The following is a 26,410-nucleotide window of genomic DNA, read 5'->3' on the forward strand; positions in this document are numbered from 1 at the left end:
TATAATTTCAAATTCTCAACTATCTGATTTAAACAAGTCATTGATACTCATTTGTTTTGAATTTTAACATTTCTAATGGAGATTATTCCTTGAGTCAGAATATCAGCTTACAGGGTTCGTGGTCTTCAGAAAGCAGTTAAAATAAAAATTTTTAAATCTGACACATTTTTGACACCATTGATGCCAATTCAGACAGCAGTATATTCACAAGATTACTCTGGCTTCTATTTCAGCAGCCACAAAGAGTAATCAATATTAGATGCATAAAAATAAAGTGTCTGGCAATTTTTGTCTTCGTGCAATGGATAGAATGTGTTACTAACTTAGAGGATAAGAAAAATCTATGTCAAAGAGGATGGCAGATGGTGTCTGTTGGGCAAAGTGTGATAATTATTATCAGATCCAAATTCTCTCCGGTTTATTGCTAATACACTCTAACTTGTTTATTCCTAGTGTTTTCTCTCTTTTCCCTTCTTACATTCTGGTGCTTCACTAACCAACACTCATTGTGATTGGCTAACTACTACTTTTCAGCTGACTTTGCCTTTCTCCAATCAAGATGGGTGCCTTGGGGATGAGGCTCCCTGCTCTCCCTTCTCCCCTTCTCCCAGCTACAAGCTGTCTCCCTCTGGTTCCACACTACCCAACGTCAGCCTTGGAGCAATCGGCACAGGGCTCAACCCCCAAAACTTCGCTGCTAGACAAGTAAGGAGGCCTCTCAAATTTATAACTGCTTGGCTGTGGCCTCGCCTTGGCCCTGGTCTGCAGTTTATTGCATCATTTGTCTGTCTTGGGAAATTTGTTGATTACTGAAGGCACAGAATGCTATTAAATATAGGCTTTAGATCTTTCAGCCCATAGAACCCATCTCTCTTCATTGTTCTCAACATAGATTTTATTTTAAATCTGTTTCTTTTGTCTACTCATTTTTGGTCGTAAGTTCACATTTGGGGATGAGTCTCCCTACTCTCAAGTTAACTAAAAACTGCCTTAGGAAAATGTGAAAGAGGCTACATAGGTACCTTATATCATCTAATTTAGCAACATATTTGCCACTTTTTAACCTTAGAGTGAATATCAAGTACAAATACTTTTGAGGTCTTTTCAATTTAATAAACTGCTAATTGGAAGATAGCAGCGAAACTAGTAAGATTAAGTATTTGAGGGTTATAGCATCTTAAAATCTAGTGTCTTTAAATATAAGAATATAACAATTACCCAGATAGAGGTAACTTTATAAGATAACTAGGCTTTGAGAAGACTGGCTGCTGCTCAGATGTGGCAGTGCTCCCCTCGGCCTGGAGCGGCCTCTTTCCCAGGGTCTTATCCGCCCATCCCCCAAGGAAGGGCCGTGCCGTAGAAGCAAAGCTAGAAGGGCTGGCACGGTGATGCCACTCACTTCCATGGGGCTGAGGGGACGCAGCAGGCCTCTGTCTGTTGCCCCACAGGAGCCCTCTTGTAGTTTTTGTGAAGGAAACCAGGAATATGGAGACAGTTCTTTTGGTGACAGTGACTCCAGCGATGATAACTTTCCTAGTCATGTTCTGTGAGCCTGCAATTGTCAGTGTGACTTGCACCTCAGGATGAGAGAGAAGGACATTTAATTTTTCATTGTATTCATTTTGTTTCCTCATGATGACTTTCACATATAAATTAAAGAATGATCTAAAACACCTCTTACACCATAGTCCTCAGGATACATATAGGTCTTTCATATGCTTTTTAACTGATGCCTTAGCACTTTTTTTAGAATGGAATATATTGTATTCATGTGTTTGGATCGTTACCTCTGAATTGAGAGTTATAGGTAACTTTTTGTTTTCTTCCTTTGTATTTCACTGTTTCTCTTAATGTTTCCACAGAGGACATGGATATGTATTACTTATATAAACATAGAAGAAACCAATTATATCAGTGTTGGGGGGGCTCTTGTTTTGGATAGAGGTATAGAAAATATGAAGTAGGCAGAAAGAACACTTGGTTAATGGTAACTGTAAATATGCTTCCAGGATCACATGGGTATCAAATGTTTTTATTACGTAAACTAGCATAACAGGCCAGCCAGACTAGCTGTGCAAAGTCTATCGTGAACCAGGTTGATAACACACGTTTTAGTCCAAATATGGTGATGTTTTTTCACAGTGTTTTTTAATGCAGACTTAAATCTTAAGGTTTTTCTTTTCAAATCATAAGATTTCAATCAGCTTGATAACTTTAATTTATACCTTTCTAATTTAAACACTGTAGTTGTGACAGATTTCACCAATAACTATTAGAAGTCAGGTAATCATAGAAGCCTCACCTATAATAGTAATTGTTTAGAAATAGCCAGGTAAACCACCATAAATATGTGTACAACCTTCGGAGAACCATTTTCCTAATTTCTAAATACAATTTTTGAAAAAAAGAGTCAATCTGTATGATTGCCACTAAATACATTGTTGTGTAAAATTGCTACTTCTGAGCCAAGAAAATGACCAGCTTGTGGTGCCAAGATTCCATATAAAAAAATATACAGAAGAAAAATAGAGAAGGTATTTTTTGGTAGACTACTGTTGACTTATCTATAATATTCACCACATCAGATATATCAAAGTGCTTGATACGGCTTTAGAAACACTTGACAATGAAAATCTAGTATCTTTGGTGGAAGAAGGGTAGAATCTGTCTACTGGGAATAGGAAAGTAGGCCTTGATTTTACAGAAACTAAAAATAGCAATTCCTTTTAATACTTCTTACCAAAACAGAGATTGAAATTTCACAAAGAAGTTTTGGACTTGTCAAAATACTAAACATGGCAAAGACTTTAGCTACCAGAAACCCTACCATTCAAGGACCAGATCATGAATAATTAACATGTAATAACAAGATTATTACTTTGCTAGTACAGTGTGAGGATGAAATAGTCTGCACACAACACCATAGCCCACTTAGCCATCCTGATTTTGCAGAATATTTTTAGCAAAATAAATGTTTTCTGTTTTCCTGGAAATGATTTGTAACTAAGCTACTGACTATGAAGATCACAGAAAAGTTACAGCTGAGCATTTTTACCTTAGGGTGACAATTTGATTAGTAAGACAGGAGAAGCAGAGATATTAGAGTTTTTAGAAATAAAGGTCTCTTCAGGTATAAACAGTCCTTTGGGAGATTTAAAATTCATGGTGGCTCTTTGATTTTTCTTTTGAGATATATATAGATTTTTGATTGCTATTTCTACTTTATGTTCATAATCATTTTTATTTTCAATGCTTTTAAGTTTATTAATTTCCCTGTAGCAGCCCTTAATCTATTTTTAATCATTAAGCCATTAAAATGTCTTTAGTGTTCTAGAACTTAATGGTGCCATTACAAGATTCTTCAACATACCTTATTCCCACGATTCTGGGGGTAAGATGATGGTGGCGCTTTCCGTTCATTGTGTATACTTGGTACAAGCACTGCTGTAGCTGTATTTACTGACAATGCTCAATGGGATGGTTTCAAGTACCGTATTTTGCCGTGTATGATGCACACTGTTTTGCCCAGATTTTTGGGGGGGGAATAGGATGTGCATTATACATGGATGTGATGATTACGTACCATGGGTATGATAATGGGCATAACAATCCCATGTATAATGCACACAAAAGCATGTGTGCACATTATACACAGCAAAAATACGGTATATGAAATTGGTGGGTCGTGGATGTTTGCTAATACTGTGCTCATTCTACAGACCAAGGCATTATGGAGCTCTGGGAATACAACAAAGGAGGTATTAAGCTGGTGGTAGAAAGACAGAATGGAAAATAACTATAATATGATTTGATGATGTTATCAAAACAGTTTTAAAGTATTTGAGAACATAGAGGTGGGCTTAGTTAATGTGAATGTGAAATGAAGAAGAAGGTTTTGAGAAAAGCATTCTTGATGAGCTGGGCCTTGAAGATACCAAGTGAAGGTGGCATAGGAAACGACCTCAGTCAGGGGGAGCAGAGTGTCAAGTATCGCATGGTGTCTCTGCTGAAGGACTTTGCAGAAAGGAAGGGCCATTGTGTCACCTCACTTTCTATAGCTCTTTGATTGGAACAGTCTAAACAGTGCTCCAGTGAGTTGGTCCTCCAGAAATCAGGGAGTTAAGTTTGTTTTTAACTAGACTAATAGTCAAACATTTGAATGAGAAATCACAGGTGAGTAATGTTTGTTTGGTGTCCCTATAATTATTTTTCTCTCTTTCCCATTCTTTTAATCTCACTCTGTGACTGATTCAGACCTCCTCATCTAGCGAAGAAGGGACTAAGCAGACCCAGGACAGGGAAGGGTGTTCAGAGCTGGAGTAGGGTTCTCATGGAGCTGGGCTCATAATTGGATGCCGCTGATACTGTGATTGAACTAACCAGTGCAAAGAATTAATATCATGTGTTGTTTTGCAATGATATTATTCATAAGCCTGCATTTTTACTCAGGTGCCTCAGGTCTCAAATTATAAAGCTTGAGAATAAAATTGGTAAACCCAATCTTAAAAAAGAAAGCTGAGATAAATCTTATATTGCCTGTACCTTTAATTACAAGGAAAAAAAATGAGTACATTTTCTAACATTTGACTAAATTTAACCCTTTTGGTTTTTAGAAGTAATCAGGCTACGTGGGTAGTAATGATATGCCCATGATTGAATTTGAATAATTTTCCTGAGCATTCCAAGATCAGGAACTTTGCAGGTATAAAATTCTGTGATTCCATGGAACACAGGATATGACTCTTCTGAGGGATGGAAAACCTGAACTGTTTCTTATTTGCGTTTTCTAATATTAACAAAAAGCCTTACTGTTGCTGTTATGTTTGCAGGGTGGCAATCATGGTTTGTTTGGAAATAGCACAGCACAATCGAGAGGTATGCACACACCAGTGCAGCCACTAAGTTCTTCTCCTAGTCTCCGGGCGCAAGTGCCTCCGCAGTTTATTTCTCCCCAGGTAAGCAATTGTGTGTTTCTACAATTCAAAAGTCAGTCCCACCCAGGTGGCTACCGTTAAGTGACTGGTTTTGTGGGCACAAAGGGAATAACAGTAACCTTAAATTTGAAAAACCCAGATGCCAGGGATCAAGATTTTTAAAACAAAATACTAAATCATTTTTATTATATTTTGCATATAAAATATGTTTTTGAATAAAAACATTATGGTTATATATTCCTTTTACATCTATATATTTTTCTAATACTGTATTGGTTTTTTAATTGCATATGATTAAAACTACTTTATAAATTCTTTCATATCAATATTCAGAAATTGGTTGCTTTCAAGGATTCACCCATAGATGGACCAGAGAATTGCCAGGTTCTGGATTATTCTGAAAAGTTTTGAGGAGCTATTTGCTCAAATGCAGCTAGGTGCTCTGGGGGAGTTCTAGAACTAAAGAAGTATCAGAGATTTATTCATACAGCAGCTTTGTAAGACATAGTCTTTGGGTACCAGGGGAACCTTGTAGGTCCATTTCTTGTAGGAGATACGAAATAAGTTGTTTGGTGGATACAGGTAAGAGATTTGTGCCAACATACTTTGACAGACTGTCCCTCATACCTCTTTTGTGAGAAAATGGTCTTAGGAACAAGTAAAAGCTGATAAGCTTGTGTAAGGACTTAGTGTGTGACCTTAATCTCCTTAGAATGTTACTCTGATGAACTAAGTAAGAGCAAGAGCTTTGAGTCCCATCTATAAAAGAGGGTGGAACATTTACTAGATCCAGCCAACAGGTTGTAATGGGTCAGGTTTTGTTCAGTTTTTTGAAATGTATTTTAAGACAAAAGCTTAAAATATTTATTTGAAACCATAATCTATAGATTTCAAATCCTGTTTTTGACCTTGAGTCTACATCTGTCTTAATAGAGGAAGAAATATTGTGCGCCCCCCCCCCACCCCACCCCCATCTTCATGGTCCTGTCTGGGAGTCTCCTTAGATTCTCTTCACCTTTGCACTCTCTTAAGTTCTGGTCATACATTAAGTCCCAGGTAGCAGTATGTCCTCCAGGCAGACTTGCTTCTGACCTCCTCAGCACTTGCAGCGGCAGCACTTCAACTCTTGAAGCACTCTCCAGTGTGCCTTGGTTTGAGATCAGCAGTTGTCCATGGATATTGAATGTCTGCAGCCTGCCAGATAGTGTATTGACAATGCATAGATGAAGAAAACAGCGTCTCACATTGCTGCCTCCTGGAGTTGGTGGTAGTGATAAAAGAAGAGTCAGAAAATAGTGTGATAAATGTTGTATAGAAATGCTTCACAGAGTTTGGGGAGCTGGGCAAGGTCTCACAGTAGCAGTGACATTTAAGCTGGATCCTAAAGCATGAGTCACAGCTTGTGCAAGAATAATACCTGGAAGAATATGTCACGTTGAGGAAAATGCATTATTTGAATAATTAGTTTTAGGTTGTGGAAGCAAATAGATGCTGTCCAGAGTAGAATGGGAAGAAACTAGTCAAGAAGTTTGGGACCAAATTTGGAAAAGATTTTATGTTTGCCCTCCTAGAGTTTGGACTTTGTCTTTTGGTCTGCATGGCGTACAACCATTACTCAGACTGTCACTTAAAAAAAAAATTTGAGTTCCCAGGTCTCTCCTAATATACTGACTGAATCTTGGGTATTGGAGCGTGTTCACCCAAGGGTCATTTTTATGTGTACCCTAGAGTTTGGCTACTACTACTATAGATCATATAGTATAAGACAAGACTTTTTTAGCTGAGTGGCAATGTAGGAGAATTTATGTTTTAGAAAGAGAACACAGACAGTAATATAAAGGACATGTTTGAATGGCAGTTACTAAAGCAAAGGAGATCTGTTGTGAGGTCAGTCCAGAAGTCCAGGAGTTCAGTGCCAGTTGGAATTAAGACCTTTTTGTGAAGGTCGCCGCTGAGATCTGTGTTGGGATACAACGGTCTGTTCTTCGGTTTCTTCTTACTCAGTGTACCAGTAGCATTTGACCCAGTCCATCTCTCCCTTCTCTTTTGAAACACTTAATTGATTTGGCTCTCGATTGGCTCTCCGGCCACCTGTTCTCCAGCTCCTTTGTAAGTTTCTCCTCATTCCCCAGTCTTTAAGCATCAGAGTGCCCCAGTCTTAAACCTCAGACCTCAAACCTCTTCTCACCGTCTACAGCGACTGCTAGGTGATCTCACCCTCGGGAACGACTTTAAATACTTAGAGCTCCAAAGTAGTGTCTTCAGCCTCGATCTCTCTTCTTAACTCCATAGACTTCTGGGGATCTCTGCTAGGACGCCTTAGGCATCTTAAGTTAACATGTCCAAAACAGAACTTCTGAATTCATTTCCCACTCCCTCAGAAACATCTCAGAAACATCCTCTTCCACCGGTTCTGCAAGTGCTCTCGTTCTGGAGTGCTCGGGCCCCAGACCTCAGAGCCAGCTGTGCATCTCTCACAGTCCAGATCCAGTCTGGCACCAAATCCTCCCTTCAGAACTTCATCCAGAGTCTGACCACTCCCTGTCACCCCCTCTAGTATGACCCCTGGCTGGGCCACCACCATTTCTCTCCTAGAAATGGCCTCCTGACTGGTCCCTGCTCTGCTTCATTCAGCACTTACCTGCCTTGAGCCTGCTCTTCACCCAGCATTCAGACTGTTCTGCTAAAACTGCACTGTCCAGTATAGTCATGTGAATGCTTGAAATGTGACTAGTCAAATGGAAGAACTGCATTTTTTACTTTAATTAATTTAAATTTAACCACAACTGGTCAGTGGCTATTATTTGAACTGTACAGCTGCAGAACATTTCCATCAACGTAGAAAGTTAAGGTTAAAGCATGTTACGACTTTATTGGGACTCCTCTCATGGCACGTGCACTGCCCTCCCCCATTCCCCTGAGAACACAAAGCCTTCTCTTCACTGGGGTCTTAATGCTCTTGGTGACATCTATATCCCACCCGCCACTATCCCATTTCTTCACGCCTCTCCTGCTAACTGGCCCCAGTGCACTGAGCACAACTCTGGGTCGCTCTTCCCCCAGGTTGCCATACAACCCCATCTTTATTTCCTTCAGATCTCCACTGAAATGCGCCCATGTCAGAGAGGCTTTTCCAGTCCAGGCTGTGTTCAGTACCTCACCACAACATTATTACTCCCTTGTCGTCCCCTCCCCATCCCCGCCTGGAGTGTAATAAGCATCACAGTGGCAAGGCATGTGACTACTTTGTTCACTGCTGGATCCTGAACATCTACAGCTGTGCAGGGCATGGATTTTGAGCTCAATAAATTTGTGTCAAGTCATGGGAAGATACATTTCTGAACAACTTAGAAAGTGGAATTAATAGGAAAGCACAGTTAAATTGAGTCCAAGAAATTAGGGGCTGCAAATCTCTTTATGACCAAACTATCTCTTCTATTTGGAAAAGAAAAGTATTTGTGTTCTCCTACATTTTTAAAATTTGTTGTTAGCAAAATGTAGTTAATATTTATTTAATTTGTAATGAAGGCAGAATATTAAATAGTGAAATAGTCATTTTTTCTGGCATTTTCATATTTTAAAAAGCAAAGCAGTTGGAGATATATATATAGGCTGTCTAGAAGGTATCCAGTCATTTAATATGAAAAATAGAGACATACATAAAGAATATACAAGATATAAGAAACATTGTAGGTAGGATAACAATGCCTCAGTCCCCTTCAAAGTAGGCACCTTGGGACCTCACACAATTGTCCCAATTGCCATCAGCTACCTGTCGTATTTTCCTGAATCTCATCAACAATCTGAAATCTCTTCCCTTTCAAAGATGTTTCGTATTTATTTAGAGAGGGGAAGGGAGGAAGAAAGAGAGGGAGAGAAACATCCATGTGTGGTTGCATTTCACTTGCCCCCTACTGGGGACCTGGCCTGCAATCCAAGCATGTACCCTACACTGGGAATCGAACTGGCGACCCTTTGGTTCACAGGCCGGCACTCAATCCACTGAGCCACACCAGCTAGGGCTGCAGTCCCTTCCCTTTCAGAGATGATTTTTGGGAAAAGCCAGAAGTCACAAGATGCCAAATCTGGTCTGTAGGGGGGCTGAGTCACCTGCGTGATTCAATGTTTCTCCAAAGAACTCTGCACAAGATGTGATGCATGAGCAAGCACGTTGTCATGATGAAGCTGCCAATCACCAGTTGCCCGTAGCTGCAGCCTTGGAAACATCCACATAGTTTCCGTGGAGGAATGTTCAAACTTAACACAAAATTTGATGCAGATTCATTGCTCTACTCAGCCATTTTGAATGTGATGGCCACACAGGACACGTGCTCACTCAGTGGTGTCTGCCATCCCCACTGGCTACTACAGTGAGGTGGTCATTGTTCACACATGCATATTCTAGTCCACTCTCTTTGACTGACAGGTTACATCAATGTACAAACCATTCTCGTATTAACAATGGCTGGGCTTTTTCCAGACACACCTTGTATGGGGGAAAACAAAGAAAACAATTCATTTATGAAAAATTGTATGTTCTTACACATTCAAACTTCAGTCACCTTCAAGTACTTACCATTTCATGCAATACGTCTATCAAGACTTTGACGCAATTTTAGCCTTTTAGTCCTTCTGCCGTTTTGTTTGTTTGTTTGTTTGTTTGACCTCTTCCACAATGGCAAAATGTTCCTTTTGAGGACTTTTCACCTGGGAAACAAAAAAAAAAGTTGCTTGGGACAAGATCAAGTGAATAGGGAGGGTGGGGCATGGGGCCATGCCATTTTTTTTTTGATCAAAAACTGCTGAACACTCAGTGTGATGTGGGCAGGTGGGTTGATAAATCACTCATCAAGAAATGAGCAAAACAGATTGAAAGAGTCTTCAAAAAAAATTCACTAAAACCTTGGAACCAAATAAAAGACCTCAAATAGCCTCAGTAGTGTTGAGAAAGAAGAACAAAGTTGGAGAACAAAATAAACTAATGGGCAAAATAAAACCAGAGGCATAGAATCACAGAAAAGCTGACAGCAATAAGAGGGGAGGGGAGGGTGACTGTTTGAAAGAAGGTGAAGGGATTAGTGAAGGAACATTAATGAAGAACCCATAGACATACACAACGGGGCGGGGATTGACTATGGAAGTCGGGGGCAGGTTGGGTGGAGAGGGGCAAAGTGGGAAATCATTGGAACAACTGTAAACATAAAAATAAAAGAAATGAGTTTTTTTATCTAAATGTAGGAGCTAAAACTTGAAAATTCAAAAGGAAATATAAATTATATCTCAATAAAGTTGTTACATAAAATTGGTAGAAAAAATTCACTGAAGCCAAAAGCAGTCTCTCACAACACTGATACAGCTGGTACGCTGATACAGATGGGTTCCTAGAACACTTGCCTAACGGAGGATACCTGTACTACAAGGTGCCTGTCCTCCAGAAGATAATTCTGGGTATTGTTTTGGTCCCCCCTCATACACACACACACGTGAAAATATAAATATATATATATTCTAAAGACTATAATAGCCACACTGAAAATTTGGATATGGAGAAAAAATTCTTTCAGAAACCCCAGCCAGCTGTAATGATAGGGATTATTTCCACAAAGACTCTTGTTCAGACTTTGTTCCACATACACGTGTGCTTTTCACATAATTACATCCATGGTCACTATATCCTGCTGTTTTTTTCATCTTTGAGTTTTCCTCTATTACTATGTAGTCTTCATGTTGATCATTCTTAATCAAGAAGACATAATGTTCTCTAAGGGTAGACCTACTTTGATTTTCCTTCCCCTTATTGGACATTAAATTGTTTCTGAATTTAATTGCCCAGAATGAAATTACTGGGCCAAAGCATATAAACATTTAAAGTTTTTGATAATTATTTTAAAATTTTACATCCATGTTAACGATTTAAAAGTGTCAGTCAATATTTAATGTTAATGTAGAAAGAATACATTGAAACTAATGAGTTTTTCTACCTTGCCTTTTCATCCTTACTCAGATATTCAGAAAGTAACACATTCTAGCAGGCTTTTGTCTTGCTTTTAAATTGCTGTCATTTTGCACCTGCAATGCTTCATTAAATGCCATATTGGCTCCAACTAGCTCTTCACTTTCTCCAACCCAGCTGGAGATTGATGGCTTTTAAGCCAGAATAATTAACTCCCTGCTATGGGAATGTGCAAACCTGCACTTTAATTACCCTGCAACCCAGGTACGAATAGCTATTTGCCAGGAACCAGTGGTGCTCCTCTCTAGTCTTTCTGTATTCAGTGGAGGACAGTACATAGGCAACCTGAAGAAGGGAGAAGTTTGAGCGAAGCCAGACAGGAAGTCCTCAAAGTGAAACCTCTGTAGTCTCTCTAACTGTCAACTTGTAGAACATATGAGGTGCTGGCATTTAAGTTAAGTTATAAAAATATCTTACGTTATTCTCTCTTTGTAGTTTTTCTGTGTCTATCTTTAAATAATAGGTTGTTTTATTTTACCTTAACTTTATGTGATGAAATCATACAGTATATAGCCTTCTCTGGCTTTTTTTACTACTGATGTTCCTGAGATTTTCCCCACGTTGATTTTGGCAGTTATGGTTCATATAATATTTCATTATATGCCTACATCATCATTTATTTACTAGTTCTACTATTGGTAGACGTTTGGGCTATTTCCAGATTTCTGCTGTTACGAGCAGTGCTGCTCTGAATATTCTTAAATTTCTCTCCTCAGACAAATTTCTCTAGGTTACTATGTCATGGCCATGCTGTACTCCAAATGCTAGCTTTTTTAGCTAATTTTGAGTAGTAGGAAGAGTAACATAAGGGAATAACGAATGGGCTCTTATCAAGGGATGGCATACATTCTCAAGAGAAATATGTTGATCAGGAGTCAAGCTGATTTGTTCAGTAGAGCTTTTTTATTTTATTTTTTTTTTAATTCTTGTTTATTCTATCACAGTTTTTTCTCTCTTTTCTCCCCTCCATTCAGCCCACCCCACTCCCCACACTCCCACAGTCCATCCCCATACCGCTGTCCATGTCCATGGGTCATTCATACATTTTCTTTGACTAATCCCTTCCCCATCTTTCCACCATTCCCCCCTCCCCCCTTTGCCCTGGCAGCTGTCAGTCTGTTCTCTGTTTCCATGTCTCTGGGTCCGTTTTGCTCATTAAATTATTTTGTTTATTAGATTCCTCTTATAAGTGAAATGGTATTTGTCTTTCACCGACTGGCTTATTTCACTTACTATAATAGTATCTGGTTCCATCCATGCTGTCTCAAAGGGCAGGAATTCCTTCTTTCTTTCTGCTGCGTAGTATTCCATTGTGTAAATGCGCTGTACTTTTTTAATCCATTTATCAACTGATGGGCACTTGATCTGTTTCCAACACTTGGCTATTGTACATAGTGCTGCTGTGAAGAAAGGGGGTGCATAAGTTTTTTTGAACTGGTGTTTTGAGATTCTTAGGATGTATTCCCAGCAGTAGAATGGCTGGGTCAAAAGGCAGTTCCATTTTTAATTTTTTGAGGAAATTCCATACTGTTTTCCATAGTGGCTGCACCAGACTGCAATTCCCACCAACAGTGCACTAGGGTTCCTTTTTCTCCTCATCTTCGCCTGAACTTGTTTGTTGATTTATTAATGATAGCCATTCTGACAGGTGTGAGGGCGATATCTCATTGTCTTCATTTGCATGTCTCTAATGGCTAGTGATGTTGAGCATTTTTTCATATTTCTGTGGACCATCTGTATGTCCTCCTTGGAGAAATGTCCATTCAGGTCCTTTGCCTATTTTTTAATTGGATTGTTTGCCTTACTGGTGTTGAGTCATAGGAGTTCTTTATATATTTTGGAGATTAAACCCTTGTCCGATATATCATTGGCAAATACGTTCTCCCATACAGTCGTTTCCCTTTTCATTTTGATAATGGTTTCTGTAGCCATGCAGAAGCTTTTTAATTTGATGCAGTCCCATTTGTTTATTTTTTTCCTTTATTTTCCTTGCCCTAGGAGATATATCAGCAAAAATGTTGCTCCATGGGATATCTAAAATTTTACTGCCTGTGTTCTCCACTAGGACTTCTGTAGTATCATGACTTGTATTTAAGGCTTTTATCCATTTTGAGGTTATTTTGGTGTAAGGTGTAAGTTGGTGGTCTCGTGTCTCTTTTTTCTTTTTTGCATGTACCAGTCCAGGTTTTCCAACACCATTTATTGAAGAGGCTCTTTTTACTCCATTGTATGCTCCTTCCTCCTTTGTCAAATATTAATTGACCCTAGAGACATGGGTTTATTTCTGGGCGCTCTATTCAGTTCTATTGATCTATGTATCTGTTCTATTGCCAGCACCAGACAGTTTTGATTATAGTGTCTTTGTAGTATAACTTGATATCAGATATTGCAATCCCTCCAACTTTGTTCTTCTTTCTCAAGATTGCTGAGGCTTTGGGGTCTTTTATGGTTCCATATAAATTTTTGAAGTATTTGTTCTAGATCTGTGAAATATGCCCTTGGTATTTTAATAGGAATTAACAATGAATCTGTAGATTGCTTTGCGTAGTATGTACATTTTGATAAGTTAAATCTTCCAATCCAAGAACAGGGTATATGCTTCCAATTATTTGTATCTTTCTCAGTTTCTTCAGTGTTCTATAATTTTCCGAGTACAGGTCTTTAACCTCCTTGGTTATTCCTAGATACTTTATTTTTTCGTTGTTGCTGTAGTAAGTGGGATTTTTTTTTTCTTAGTTTCTCTTTCTAATAGTTCACTGTTTTACAGAAATGCCATCGATTTTTGAATACTGCCTTTGTATCCCACTACTTTGCCAAGTTCACTTATTATGTCAAGTTTTTTTTTCATGGAGCCTCTAGGGCTTTCTATGTACACTATGTGCACGTGTCATCTGCAAATGGTGAGTTTTACTCCCTCCTTTCCAGTTTGGATGCCTTTTATTCTTGTCTGATTGCTGTGGCTAGGACCTCCAGTACTGTGTTGAGTAAGAGAGGTGAAAATGGACAGCATTGTCTTTTTGCTGATCTTAAAGGAAACACTTTTAGTTTTTGCCCATTGAGTATGATGTTGGCATTTGGTTTTTCGTATATGGCCTCTATTACGTTGAGGTATGTTTCCTCTATTCCCACTTTGTGGAGTGTTTTTATCATAAATGGGTACTGGATTTTATCAAATGCTTTTTCTGCACCTATTGATAGGAGATGATCATGTGATTTTTGTCTTTCATTTTGTTTATGTGATACATCACATTTTTGACTTGTGAATATTGTACCATCTTTGCATCCCTGAAATAAATCCCACTTGAGCGTGGTGTATGACCTTTTTAATATATTGTTGGATTCAGTTTGCTAGCATTTTGTTGAGAATTTTAGCATTTATATTCATCAGAGATACTGGCCTATAATTTTCTTCCTTTATCATGTCTTTACTTGGTTTTTTGATTAGGGTAATACTGACCTCATAAAAGAGTTTGGCAGTCTTCCCTCTTGAATTTTTTGGAATAGTTTGAGAAAGAGAGGTATTAATTCTTCTTTGAGTATTTGGTAAAATTCACCTGTGACTCCCTCTGGACCAGGGCTTTTCTGTGTCTGCAGTTTTTTAACTACTACTTCATTTTCACTAGTTGTTATTAGTCTATTCAGGTTTTCTGCTTCTTCCTGATTCAGTTTTGGAAGATTGTATGTTTCTAGAAATTTATCCATTTCACCCAGGTTGTCCAATTTTTGGCATGTTCATTGTTCAGTAGAGCTTTTGAAACTGAGTGAAGAAGTGGGGAGAAATGAAAGTTCAGACAATGGCTATTTATTTTAGAGACCAGCAGATTGGGAGACAAAGCGAGGAGATTTCACATGGATCATATGTGGAACAAAACATTGGAAGAAGTTAGAAACAATGCTGATGGCCTAGGGTAGCACTGTCCAATAGAAATATAGATGAGCCACATCATGTAATTTAAAGTTTTTAGTAGCCACATTTTTTAAAAGGTTTTATTTATTTATTTTGAGAGAGAGAAAAAGAGGGAGAGAAAAACATCGATGTGTGGTTGCCTCTTGTGCACCCTTTACTGAGGACCTGGCCCGTAATCCAGGCAAGGGCCCAAACTGGCAGTTGAACCTGGGACCCTGTCTGGTATGGCTCAGTGGATTGAGTACTGGCCTGTGAACCAAAGGGTAGCACTCAATCCACTGAGCCATACCAGCTGGGGCAGTAGCCACATTTAAAAAGATAAAAAGAAATAGATGAAATTAATTTTTATAATACATTATTTTCTTTAACTCAGAATGGCTAAATTATCATTTCAACCTGTAATCAATGCTTTAAAATTATTGTTGAAATTTTTACTTTTTCTTAATACCAAGCGTTTGAAATCCGATGTGTATTTTATACTTAAGGCACATCTCAACTTAGATTAACCCTGTTTCCAGTACTTAGGAGCCACATAAGATATGTGGTTGGTGCTGGACAGCATGGGCTTAAGTAGTCACTGTGTTAGTTTCTTTCCTAGAAACTACCACAACTAGAAAACGTGAAGCAACAGAAATTTATTTTCTCACAGTTCTGGAGGCTAGAGGTACAAAATCAAGGTGTCATCAGGGGTGGTTCCTACTGGAGGCTGTCAAAGAGAATCTATTCCGTGCCCTTGTCCTGGCTTCCGCCGGCTGCTGGCAAGTCCTTCGGCATTCCTTAATTTATTAACGTGTTGCTCCAGTCTCTGTCTCCACATTCACATGTTACTCTTCCCCCATTTCTCTGTCTTCACATGACTTTTTCTCTGTTTCGGTGTCCAAATTGCCCTCTTCTTACAAAGAAACGAGTCTTTGGATTAGGCTACTCTAATCCAGTATGACCTCATCTTAAACTTGATAATATCTACAAAGATCGTATTTCCAAATCAGTTCACAGTATGGAATTCCAAAAGGACATGAATTTTGAGGGAAACAGTGTTCAACCCAGTGCAGTTGGTAAATTAAATATTGAGTTACACTGAAGATAGTAAATATGATTTCATGGGTCACTGAGGTATAGTGGACTAAGACTCCAGTTTGGAATTACAGTGTTGATAGATAGTGTAGGATATTTCTACATGTGTAGTCCTTACCCCCACCCCCAAAAATCTTAATATGGGAAAATTATAACCATTGTATCAGAGACATTAAATTAAGTCGCACTGGTTACCATTTGGTTGAACTCAAAGGAGAGTTGAAGAGTTGTTATTTGGGGAAAATAGTAAAGGGTGTGTCCCTCATGTTGGCCATAAAACTAGTGCAAAGGCAAAATGCACAGTAGCAGTGTGCTCACATCTGCTAAGGGTCCAACACTTAAAATAGGAAGTCAAACAAAATTTTTAGTTACTTGGTAACACTCAGCGTCTCTGAGAGGAGAGAGAAGAAACAGCTGGGAAAACTATTGCTTTAAACCAAAAGACTTTCCAAAATGATAGAATTGATAGACCAGCATGAGGGACACGACCCTTCTTTGCCACCCAAATCCTAAATTTTTCAGACAAAAGAGGAAGGTTCATGGGGGCCAAAATACCCCCCTTACTACTGAGAAAGCCGATACTGGAGAATGTGAGCTTCATAATACTGAGTTGCAGGTGTACCCCCAGTCACTGGAACAGGGCAGTTCCCCCGTAGGCTCGCTCCCAAAAAGGAGGAAAGAGGCTTGGTGCTGCGACTGTGACAGTGGTGGGTGCGCCTCTGCCGGGCCTCCGGTCAGAAAGGGGAAAGGCCCCCCCTGCCCTACAAGGAGATGAGGAGAATGGGGAAATTTTAAAAACAATTTTTGAAAGAATAAGGAAAGTTGCTTAAAGACTGATGAACCTTGTGCCAGTTTTAGGCAAGATTCTGAACTAGATTATCAAAAAGATTAATTTTGAGCACTTGTGAATAGAAATCAAAAATCATAACTTTCTACCAAGTTCTGAGTTAACTCAGTTCCTTCATTGACTGGTAAAAATAATCTTGGATTATAAGAATGATATAGTTGTATCTCCGCTTTGACGAGCCATTTGACAAGCCATCTCTTTGTTTTAGACAAGATGGAAAAATACAGACTAAATGCTGAAACAGTTATGTGGATTAATAAATGATTGACTGACTCTTCCCAGATACATCAGTTTCAGGTCTGAAAGGAGTTTTTAGTCGCTTGGTAGTAGATTACTCTCAGCCCTGTCAAGTTCAGCAGTCTCATGGACGACCAAATGGGCAAACAAACTGGGAATAAGTGGCATGATAGGATAGAAAAGAAGCTGATGGAGTGACTGTTAATATGTTAAAATATAGTGTTCATTTAATAGGTATTTATCAAGCATCTTCTATGTGCCATGCACGTAAAGATAAAAATAAAGTCCTAAGATCAAAGCATAAATTAATAAAAATTTAAAACCAAGCCACTTAAATATTACATAGGGAAGCAAAACATTTTAAAATATTGTAGATTTTAATTGACAGTAAGCTTAGTGTGTGAATTGGGAGTTAAAATGCAGTCATCAGAGAAACTGAGATTTTAGACATTGTTGATTAAAAGTATGGCTTTTTTCAGAAGGATTAGTATTAGGTCAACTCAGTACTTGACTATGCTAGGAAATGGCTTTCTGTTCTGGGCTCTGTACTGAAAAATCGAATGAAATGCAGGTGAAAAAAAATCATATTTAGCCTGAAGATGAGATACAAGAGAACTGTAATCATTGTCTCTATGCATTTGACATGAATTCATAAAATTCTCAATCACTAAAGTTATTAATACTCCATATTTGGAGATAAGGAAAATGAAGTTCAGAAAGGTTCAGTATCTTGCCTTGAGTCGCGCACCTGAGAAATGGCAGACCCGTGCAGTCTGCCTCTTGGACCAGTACCCTGCTTGCCACTCAAGGAAGAGGGATTAAGTTTGTTGTCCTTGACACCAGCTGATTCATTGGGTTCAGTGAAAGAAAGGACAGAGCAACACAATCCAGGTCGGATAAAACATCTTAAACAAGCAATCCAAGTATGAGAGGGAGTCCTTTCTCTATCCCTGGAGGTGCCTGCCGCCTTGCCTAACTCACTCCCAAAAGCCATGGAGAAGGAACTAGCTGCACCATTTGACCTTCTAGTCCCTTCTCTGCCTTTCTGTGACTCTTTGTGTTTAGAATGAGAACTCATTATTTAAAACTCCAGTAACTCTCGTTTACAAGTTTGTTTGTTTTTTTCATATAACAAAGTACTTTTAGCATTTATTGTAGTTTTATGGAGTTTGGTATATTTTGTCTTATGGCACATTTTGAGTAATAATTTATCAGACAAAATCATTGTCATTAAAATTTCCTGGTCTTGCAGATGTTTTCCTGATTGCAAAGTTCATCATCCCTTCTGTAGAAAGACTGGAAAATCTAAGAAAAGAATTTTAAAACTTGTACAATGTCACCACTTAGCGATAATCATTGCTAGCACTTTGGTGTATTTCTCCCAATCATTTAATACATTTCATAAATATTTCTCAAGGAAAAAATTGGCTTTTGCTTTACATCTGTTAAGATTCTTTTCACACAGAAATCTGACAGTTCCTTTTTTTTTTTTTTTTTTTTTTTTTGGCTAGGTTTCTGCCTCAATGCTCAAGCAGTTTCCCAACAGTGGCCTGAATCCAGGTCTTTTCAATGTGGGGCCCCAGTTATCTCCTCAACAAATCGCCATGCTGAGCCAGCTTCCACAGATTCCCCAGTTTCAGTTGGTAAGTAGCAGATTTTCCTCCTATAGGTTTCTTCACTTGATTTGCTTCATTTTATGTGTGTTCAGCTGGGGGTAAATATGCCCAATAGACCAGGGGCTTGGTGGTATTTTCCTCCTGGACAGTTGGCTCAGCGACCCCTTTCAGTGTCCTCAGTGAATCCATCTTAGGAAACTTACGGCCTCTTTCTTTCTTCCCCGTAGGCATGTCAGCTTCTCTTGCAGCAGCAGCAACAGCAGCAGTTGTTACAGAACCAGAGAAAGCTTTCTCAAGCTGTACGCCAGCAGCAAGAGCAGCAGGTACGTGAGATTAGAAGGGTCCCTCTAGTGCTCTTTGTGAGGAATGCATCTCCGCTTAACCTCTTTGATAGCAGAGTCAAACCATATGCAGTCTTTTCCTGTGAAGTTCAGGATGTTGGCTTATTGTGTGTCCATTTTCCCTTGGGTATCCTTGCGCTGGACTGCCCCCCATCCAGCTGGCTCGGATGGTGAGTGCACTCCAGCAGCAGCAGCAGCAGCAGCAGAGGCAGCCCAGCATGAAGCATTCGCCGTCTCATCCTGTTGGGCCCAAGCCACATCTGGACAACATGGTACCCAACACTCTGAATGTGGGGCTCCCAGACCTTCAAACCAAAGGGCCAATACCTGGATATGGTTCTGGTAAGTTATTAGTAATGAAAACTATTTTTTAAGTCTATGGAAGGGGTTGGTCCTACATTACCCTGTTTTCACAATAGCCATACAAAGTAGATAGTCTTAGTCTCTGTCTTATAGGTGAGTTTATCTAAGTTACCAACACACTAGTTTCCATGGTTTTCAGAAGCTTACCACACAATCTGTAAATAGCACAAACAGTTCTTCACCTACTTTTTAAGTTCATTTTAGAGGTAGAGAGCGGAAGTGGGGGGAGAGAGAGAGATTTGTTGTTCCAGTTATTTACTCATTGGTTGCTTCCTGTATGTACCATGACCGGGGATCAAACCCCCAACCTTGGTATATCGAGACAACGCTCTAACCAACTGAGTGGCAGTCTGCTCCCCCAGAACTAGGAATTTTTAAAAGACAGGGTAAATGTTTGTACATGCTGTGACTGCTACACGTGCCCGAGGTTATAATCCATTAAAATATGTACAAGTTGAGGTGTTTAGCTCTACTGATAAAATTATGTTCTCTTGAAAAAATGGAGGACTAAAATTATAAGGCAAACTGATAAAAATTGTTCTGATTTGTAGTTCATCTGATTTAAATAGAATTAGCACAAGTAAGGTTACACCTTTGACATTCATCAAGAATTTGTTGGCAGGCAAATCGCAGCTCTTTCAGAACTGGGAACATGTTGTAAGCAGAATCCAATCAGTGAGGCAACAGTGATTTAAAAATAAAATGTAAAAATTAAAAAGGTACTACACACCACAGCAGGTTTCTTCTCACATTGACATTTAGGTTTTGTTTTGGTAAAGAAGATACTCTTTGTGCATACTGAAAAACAAGAATTGTAGAGACCTGAAATCCATGCTCTTGAGTGATAAAGTGACCCCAGGCAAGTGGCTCTGCTCTCCGTGCTCTAGTTGTATGAGTTGCCCACTTCCTCCTGGGGTGTCCACATTCTGAGAAGAGCAAAGACCTCAAGGACTCCTTGATCCTGGATAGTTTTAAGGGAGTTAATTTCCAGATTTTCATCTTACATCAGCTATATTCTTTCTTAAAAATGACCCACCTGAGCCCTGGCCAGGTGACTCGGTTGGATCATCATCCATACACCAAAACATTGAAGGTTCAATTCCAGGTCAGGGCACATACCTAGGTTGTGGGTTTGATCCCCAGTCACGGCACTATGGGAGACAACTGACTGATGTTTCTCTCTCTCTCTCTCTCTCTCTCTCTCTCTCTCTCTCTCTCTCTCTCTCTCTCCCCCCTTCCCTTCCTCTCACTCCAAAATCAATTAAAATATATATATATATATTTTTATATATATATCAGCTAAGGATTTAAAAAAAAGATCCACCTGAGAACTGACTTAAATTCAATATAACCTTTCTTCCACTTGACATTAAAGGAAGGTAAACTCTCGACTGTTCCATATCTTGCTAGGGCATGCTCATCAGGGTGTAGAACACCAGGGTACCAAGTAAGGAGGAAGCCTCCTATAATGACTAATGAAAGTGTCATTACCTCCTGGGTTTCCAGTCTTTTTTTTTTTTTTTTTTTTTTTTTTTTAATCTCCCTTTTTCTCACCTATTTTTTTTTTTTTTTTAAGATTTTATTTATTTATTTTTAAGGAGAGGAGAAGGGAGGGAGAAATAGGGAGAGAAACATCAATGTGTGGTTTCTTCTCACATGCCCCCTACTGGGGACCTGGCCCGCAACCCAGGCATGTGCCCTGGCTGGGAAACAAACCAGCGACCCTTTTGTTTGCAGGCCGGTGGCTTAGTCCACTGAGCCACACCAGCCAGGGCTGGGTTTCCAGTCTTTAACCTTCTTCATCATGTTTTCTGTTAAGGATGAAGCTTGACATAAGAATCTGAGTATTTTGCTATGTGGTGAGTTGTTCTGAATTTAGATATAATATGTGATAATAAAGCAGAGCAACTTTGTTTCATCCATCTCTTTTTGTCAGAGTACATAGTTCTTAAAGTTGAGTGCAATCATATCGAAGCAATGAGAACATCTGGAAGCCACAGCAGTTTTTCCATGTGTTTAGATGCACACGGTTCTTTTCAGCTCTTCTCAATACTCATCCTAGAGCACGTCTTGGGGGGGGGGGGAAGCACCCTCAAACAGCTTGAGCATATAGGTTAGTGACACTCTTAAAAACACATTTTCACAGTGCATCAGGTAAAGCTCATGGATAAACTTCTATGTGATTTTCTTTAGGTTGGATATATGTTAGTCAATTAAATTGTTAAAAACCTAAAATCATGACATATCTATTCCAGTGACAGTCATTCCTTATAGCATCTTTAATATTTTCTACCTTCTATTAAAAAGTAAAATTGCCCTGCAATTTGTTGGAGCATCGTGCTGTAGACTGAAGGGTCACAGGTTCGATTCCTGGTCAGGGCACATACCTAGGTTGCAGGTTTGATCCCTGGTTGGGATGCGAATGAGAAGGCAACCAATTGATGTTGCTCTCTCACATCAATGATTTTTTTTCTCTCCCTCTCTCTCTCCCTCTCCTCCTCTCCCTCCTTCTCCCTCTCTCCTTCCCTCTTCCTCTTCCTCTCTCCCTCCCATCTACCCTCCCTACCTCCCTTCCTTCTTTCTCCTCATTCCAAAAGCAATGAAAGAATGTCCTCAGGTGAGGATTAAAAAAAGAAAGTAAATTTTATGTTGACTGTAAATCTCTGTTAGTATTTTAGCAGCATGTAGTGTATCTTTCTTATTTACTAAATATATAGAAAATTTTTATCTTAATGTCTGGTTAGATTAATGGTGTTATTTGTGACTATTCTAATGGCTGAAGAATGAGTTCAGGATATATACATACATACAGTTACTGAAGAAATTTTTCACTTTTTATCATACTCCTTCATAAGTAATATAAATTTGGCTATGTATCATAATCCAAATGGAGTAAGGAAAAAACATTGACTTATTAACTTCTTTGTATTTAATAACTTATTAAATAATAGCTAAGTTAATTTGATTAGCTTTATATCATATTAATTGTAATCTGACTGGTTACAATCTTCCTTAGAAGATGCATTCTGTATAATCTTTCTTACTACATATTACCTCATTTATTTGAATTGAAAAATATATTTTTGGACTAAAAGTAAGTCTGATATGGCTGCCTTTTTTGAATAAACTAAATCTGTAGCTATAAAATTTTGATGAATATATATTCACAGCTTATACAGAGATTAACTCTTTTCAATGAGTATATGGCAAAGATGTAACAAAATGAATAGTACCTGAATTTTCATAACTCTGAGTCTATCAAACTAAGAAAGATACGTGTGGGTAAAAGAGTAGCAGGAATAAGTAAAAGTTTCTTAAGTGTTAATTAAAGCCTCTTTTGGTATGTTTTCTCAAAATTAAAACGTTGAATGACTTTGCTTAACAAATTTTTAATTGCTTGTTTTTGTAAAATAGATGGTTTTATAATTCTCAGCTTGTTGCAAAGTAGAAAAATATAGCTAGTTAAATGGTCAGGTGATAATGACCTATCTAATAGTTATATTTTGGTATCTAAGTTATTGAACTTTGGGGAAAGTGGAATATACTTAATTATAAGACCTAAGAAATGTTTGAACAAGACTCCTTTTCTAGTCTTATTTATATAGGATTTATTTGTGCTTTATATCTACAAAAATTTGTTAAAATAGGTGTAGAGTAGCATGAGTTTGGTCTTTAGTAATAAATCATTGTCATTCACAGTAGTTGAACTAATTGGCAGTTACTCATCTTACTAGAAAATGCATTTCCAATAAAATCTTTTTATGTTAAAATGTAACAAAATTTATAATATACACGTGTGGCATAACCAGTGAGAAAAGTAGAGTTATGAATATTATAGATTATTGAAATATCAGAAGAGTAATTTGTATTTGTCCTAGATTATGAATGTGGCAATATAATGTACATGTGGACATGGATTAAAACTGTTGTGTGAAATGGGCAACTTCGGTAATTTGTTGCTTTTATGATTTATTTGTATTACAATTATTGCAAAGCAGTAGTTTTTTAATCTGCAGAAAGGAATAGCAGAAAATAGAGAACTATAGAAAAAGGGAGTGAAGGAGTGATCAACTAAGGACAAGTTCACTTGAAAGTTTATTCCAGATGGTAAGCACTGAGCCTAGTGGTAGTGTTAACAGATGATGAATTAAGGTGTGTGGAAGCAGGAGAAAGGACTGATAAGATGCAGAGTTGTTTCTGTAAGAATGATAAGACAGGTAAAAGGGATATACTGGTAAAATGAGTCCCTGGAAAGGGAAGGAGCATGTTTTATCTCTATTTGTACCTCAGCTGCTAACACAGAGCTTGGCACAATTAGGCCCTTTATAAATATTCATTAAACTGAACTAAATGGTTTGTTTGATTTGAGGTAAAGTGTTGGTAAGCTGGGGAATTACAGAGAGGCCACTAGGTGGACTGAGCAAGTTTGGTTTTAATAAAATAAAATAGCAAGTATAACACAGTCATTGTTTTCCTGCCTTCAGAGGCACGATAGCTCAGAAGCAGCCCCGAGGCCACGGGTGGTCTCCTCTCTGCTTTCTGTTAATGCATTCACTAGAGCGCAGGGCTCAGGAGTCCCTTCTCTCCTCCAGGTTTGTTGAGGGCCTTCTGGGTCCTAAGGTCATGTCGATTGCTACTTGACATTGAGAAAGACAGGGAGTTCTGTCTTTCAACCTTGCACTGATTTCTTTTCCTCTATAGTTTTGGGTTTGTAGGATGAACCTTTGAAGGCAGTTTTATCTTCTGTTCTTCCTCTCAGCCCTTTAATTTTTTTTCCTTACCAAACCTCGTTATTTAGTTATGGTCCTGCCCTATTTTGGTGGCATTTGATCCCCAAGTTTCTAATGAGAACAATGCCCAATTTGCCTATGATTCAGAGGGACTCCTCTCCTAAGATAACTCTTGTCAATTTTTACACTTTCTACATTTTCTACAACAATTTTTCTTATGTGTTACAAAAGAACTCTAATATCTTTAATTCACTGAGTTTTAAAGAAATCCTAGAGCAGCTTTAAAGAGAATTAATGTGTAAGGAACGGTCCCTTATCCTCTTACTAATCTCTATATTGTTTCTAATCTTCACCAGAATCCAAAAGTTCTTTCTCAGTGACTGGAGCCAGCTTTCAGATGTCCTGGAATCCAAGACCTTGGGCTCGTTTTCTCTGTCAGAGGTAGCGTTGTAATTTGCCCGAGGAACAACACACTTGGGCTATTAAAGCTTATGTCAGAGAAAGCCCTCGTTCCTTTGGACTTCCTGCCCTCCAGTCTCATTTCAACTCAGCTACACAGGACAAAAGAAAATGCCTTAAACCTCTTTTAAAAAAAATTGATTAATTTAAAATATTTCCAGCTTATGCCAAGGATTTCTGCTCTCCACCCTTCAATCACTTAGACTAGTGTAGTTACAAACTGTGTGAGGGAAGTGTTCTTTATAATTATGGCAACATTTTAAACATAGGTTAAGAAGGTTTTAGAAATGAATTGAACTTGATTTATTATGCATTTATAAAACTATCCTTGACAACTGGGAGACGCACAGGGGAGAGAAACATGACCTGGACCCTCAGTGGGCTTTGGATAAGTGGTACTTAGGGGCCAAGAAGACTTCAGCAGATGGTAGGAGATTAAAATAGATTCAGCATGGAGTCTGGCCTGGTCAGAGCTGGACATTCAAGGGTAAGAGAAGATTGGCTTTGGCTCTTGCAGGCCACCGGAACATTAGCATGGTGGGGGCCCTGCTCGCCGCTCTGGGTTGCCGCATTTACTGTGGCTCTTAATGGTCTCTCTGGTTATTTGTTCTTCCCCTTTCCTGTTTTATTTCTTTATTTTAGTCCGTTATTTTGCTTTTAGGAAAGTCAGTTTGAAAAAAAATACTAAGTACATTCTGATCCAGAGTGAATGGTGGACCTCGTGAGGCTCCATCAGTGAGCCTCTCATTTTGACTTTTACCTATTCAGCCCTGTCTGGTGGGAAAACATCACCCACCAAAACTCTTCGGAAAGCCTGACACCTGCAGCTCCCCAGGAACTCATGGCAGAGTCAACTCTGGACCTCTTACTAATTACCTATTCAAGCTTTGGGGCCTTCACTACATGAAAACTTTCAAATTGATCCCTTAGATTCCGTTCTGACCTTCATCTACCCCACTCTCACATTGCCAGTTCTCTTTTCTAAAATACGGACTTAGTTATTTCTCACTTGCTTAACATTTTCTAAAATACAGACTTAGTTATTTCTCACTTGCTTAACATTTTATCTCCTGTCTTAGAGGGGAAAAGGCCCAAATTCCTTTATCTGATCTATAAGACCCTACATGGCATGACTGTTCACTCCTCTCCCATCTCCTGCCACTTTCCTCACTTCCTCCATTGTTAGCCAAGCTTTGGAGTCACATTGGACTCTCATCATTCCTTAAATAGGACTTACTGTCATGAGTTAAAGCTTTGTTCTTGGTTTCCTTGACTTACTTGCATGCGTACCCTATGTACTAGATCAAATTCCTTTCTTCTGCAAAGACTTTCCTCCCCCAGTACCCTTACCACAGCCACAACCTTGTAGCTGCTGCTGCTGTTCCACATGACATTGATGTGTGGAGACCTCCATGTCAGTTGGAGGATCACTGGCCCCAATATTTTGTCTGTCACAAATGTTAACCAAATTAGTAAGTGAGTGAGAGGATCTTAATTACATGTCAGTCATCACATTTTCATGCCTTAACAGTGATTATGTTTTTAACAAGCAAGAGCCAAGATCAGCATTATGAATCAAAATATCTGTTTCTCAGTAAATCTCCTTGTGAATTAGTCTTTAAGTTATAAATGAAACTACTCAGGAGTTCTGCCTGAGAACTCTTGGTTACTGATACTAGAAATTTATAGAAAGATATAAAATGTGGTTCTCTGTTTTAGGCTTCAGCTCTGGCGGCATGGACTATGGCATGGTTGGTGGGAAGGAGGCTGGAACGGAGTCTCGCTTTAAACAGTGGACCTCCATGATGGAGGGACTGCCCTCTGTGGCCACACAGGAAGCCAGTATGCACAAAAATGGTAAGAGCGGGCAAAGCATTATGAGGTGGAGC

General features: G+C 38.8%; 1 protein-coding gene across 4 annotated transcripts in view; it reads left to right on the forward strand.

Moving 5' to 3' along the window:
- The window catches only part of TNRC6B (trinucleotide repeat containing adaptor 6B), a 234,991-nt gene that overhangs the window by 183,216 nt on the left and 25,365 nt on the right, over nt 1-26,410 (forward strand). For 3 of the 4 annotated variants that reach the window (XM_054582413.1, XM_054582412.1, XM_054582414.1), the window contains 6 exons: nt 535-705; nt 4,830-4,955; nt 18,524-18,655; nt 18,856-18,951; nt 19,128-19,311; nt 26,241-26,378. In XM_054582413.1, coding sequence (XP_054438388.1) covers nt 535-705; nt 4,830-4,955; nt 18,524-18,655; nt 18,856-18,951; nt 19,128-19,311; nt 26,241-26,378 — 847 coding nt within the window. The remainder of the gene's footprint in view (nt 1-534; nt 706-4,829; nt 4,956-18,523; nt 18,656-18,855; nt 18,952-19,127; nt 19,312-26,240; nt 26,379-26,410) is intronic. The other variant, XM_054582416.1, reaches the window with a different exon arrangement.

Source organism: Pteronotus mesoamericanus, unplaced genomic scaffold (genome assembly GCF_021234165.1).
Source record: "Pteronotus mesoamericanus isolate MK-2021 breed Mesoamerican mustached bat unplaced genomic scaffold, CSHL_Meso_final contig_702, whole genome shotgun sequence".
NCBI lineage: Eukaryota > Metazoa > Chordata > Mammalia > Chiroptera > Mormoopidae > Pteronotus > Pteronotus mesoamericanus.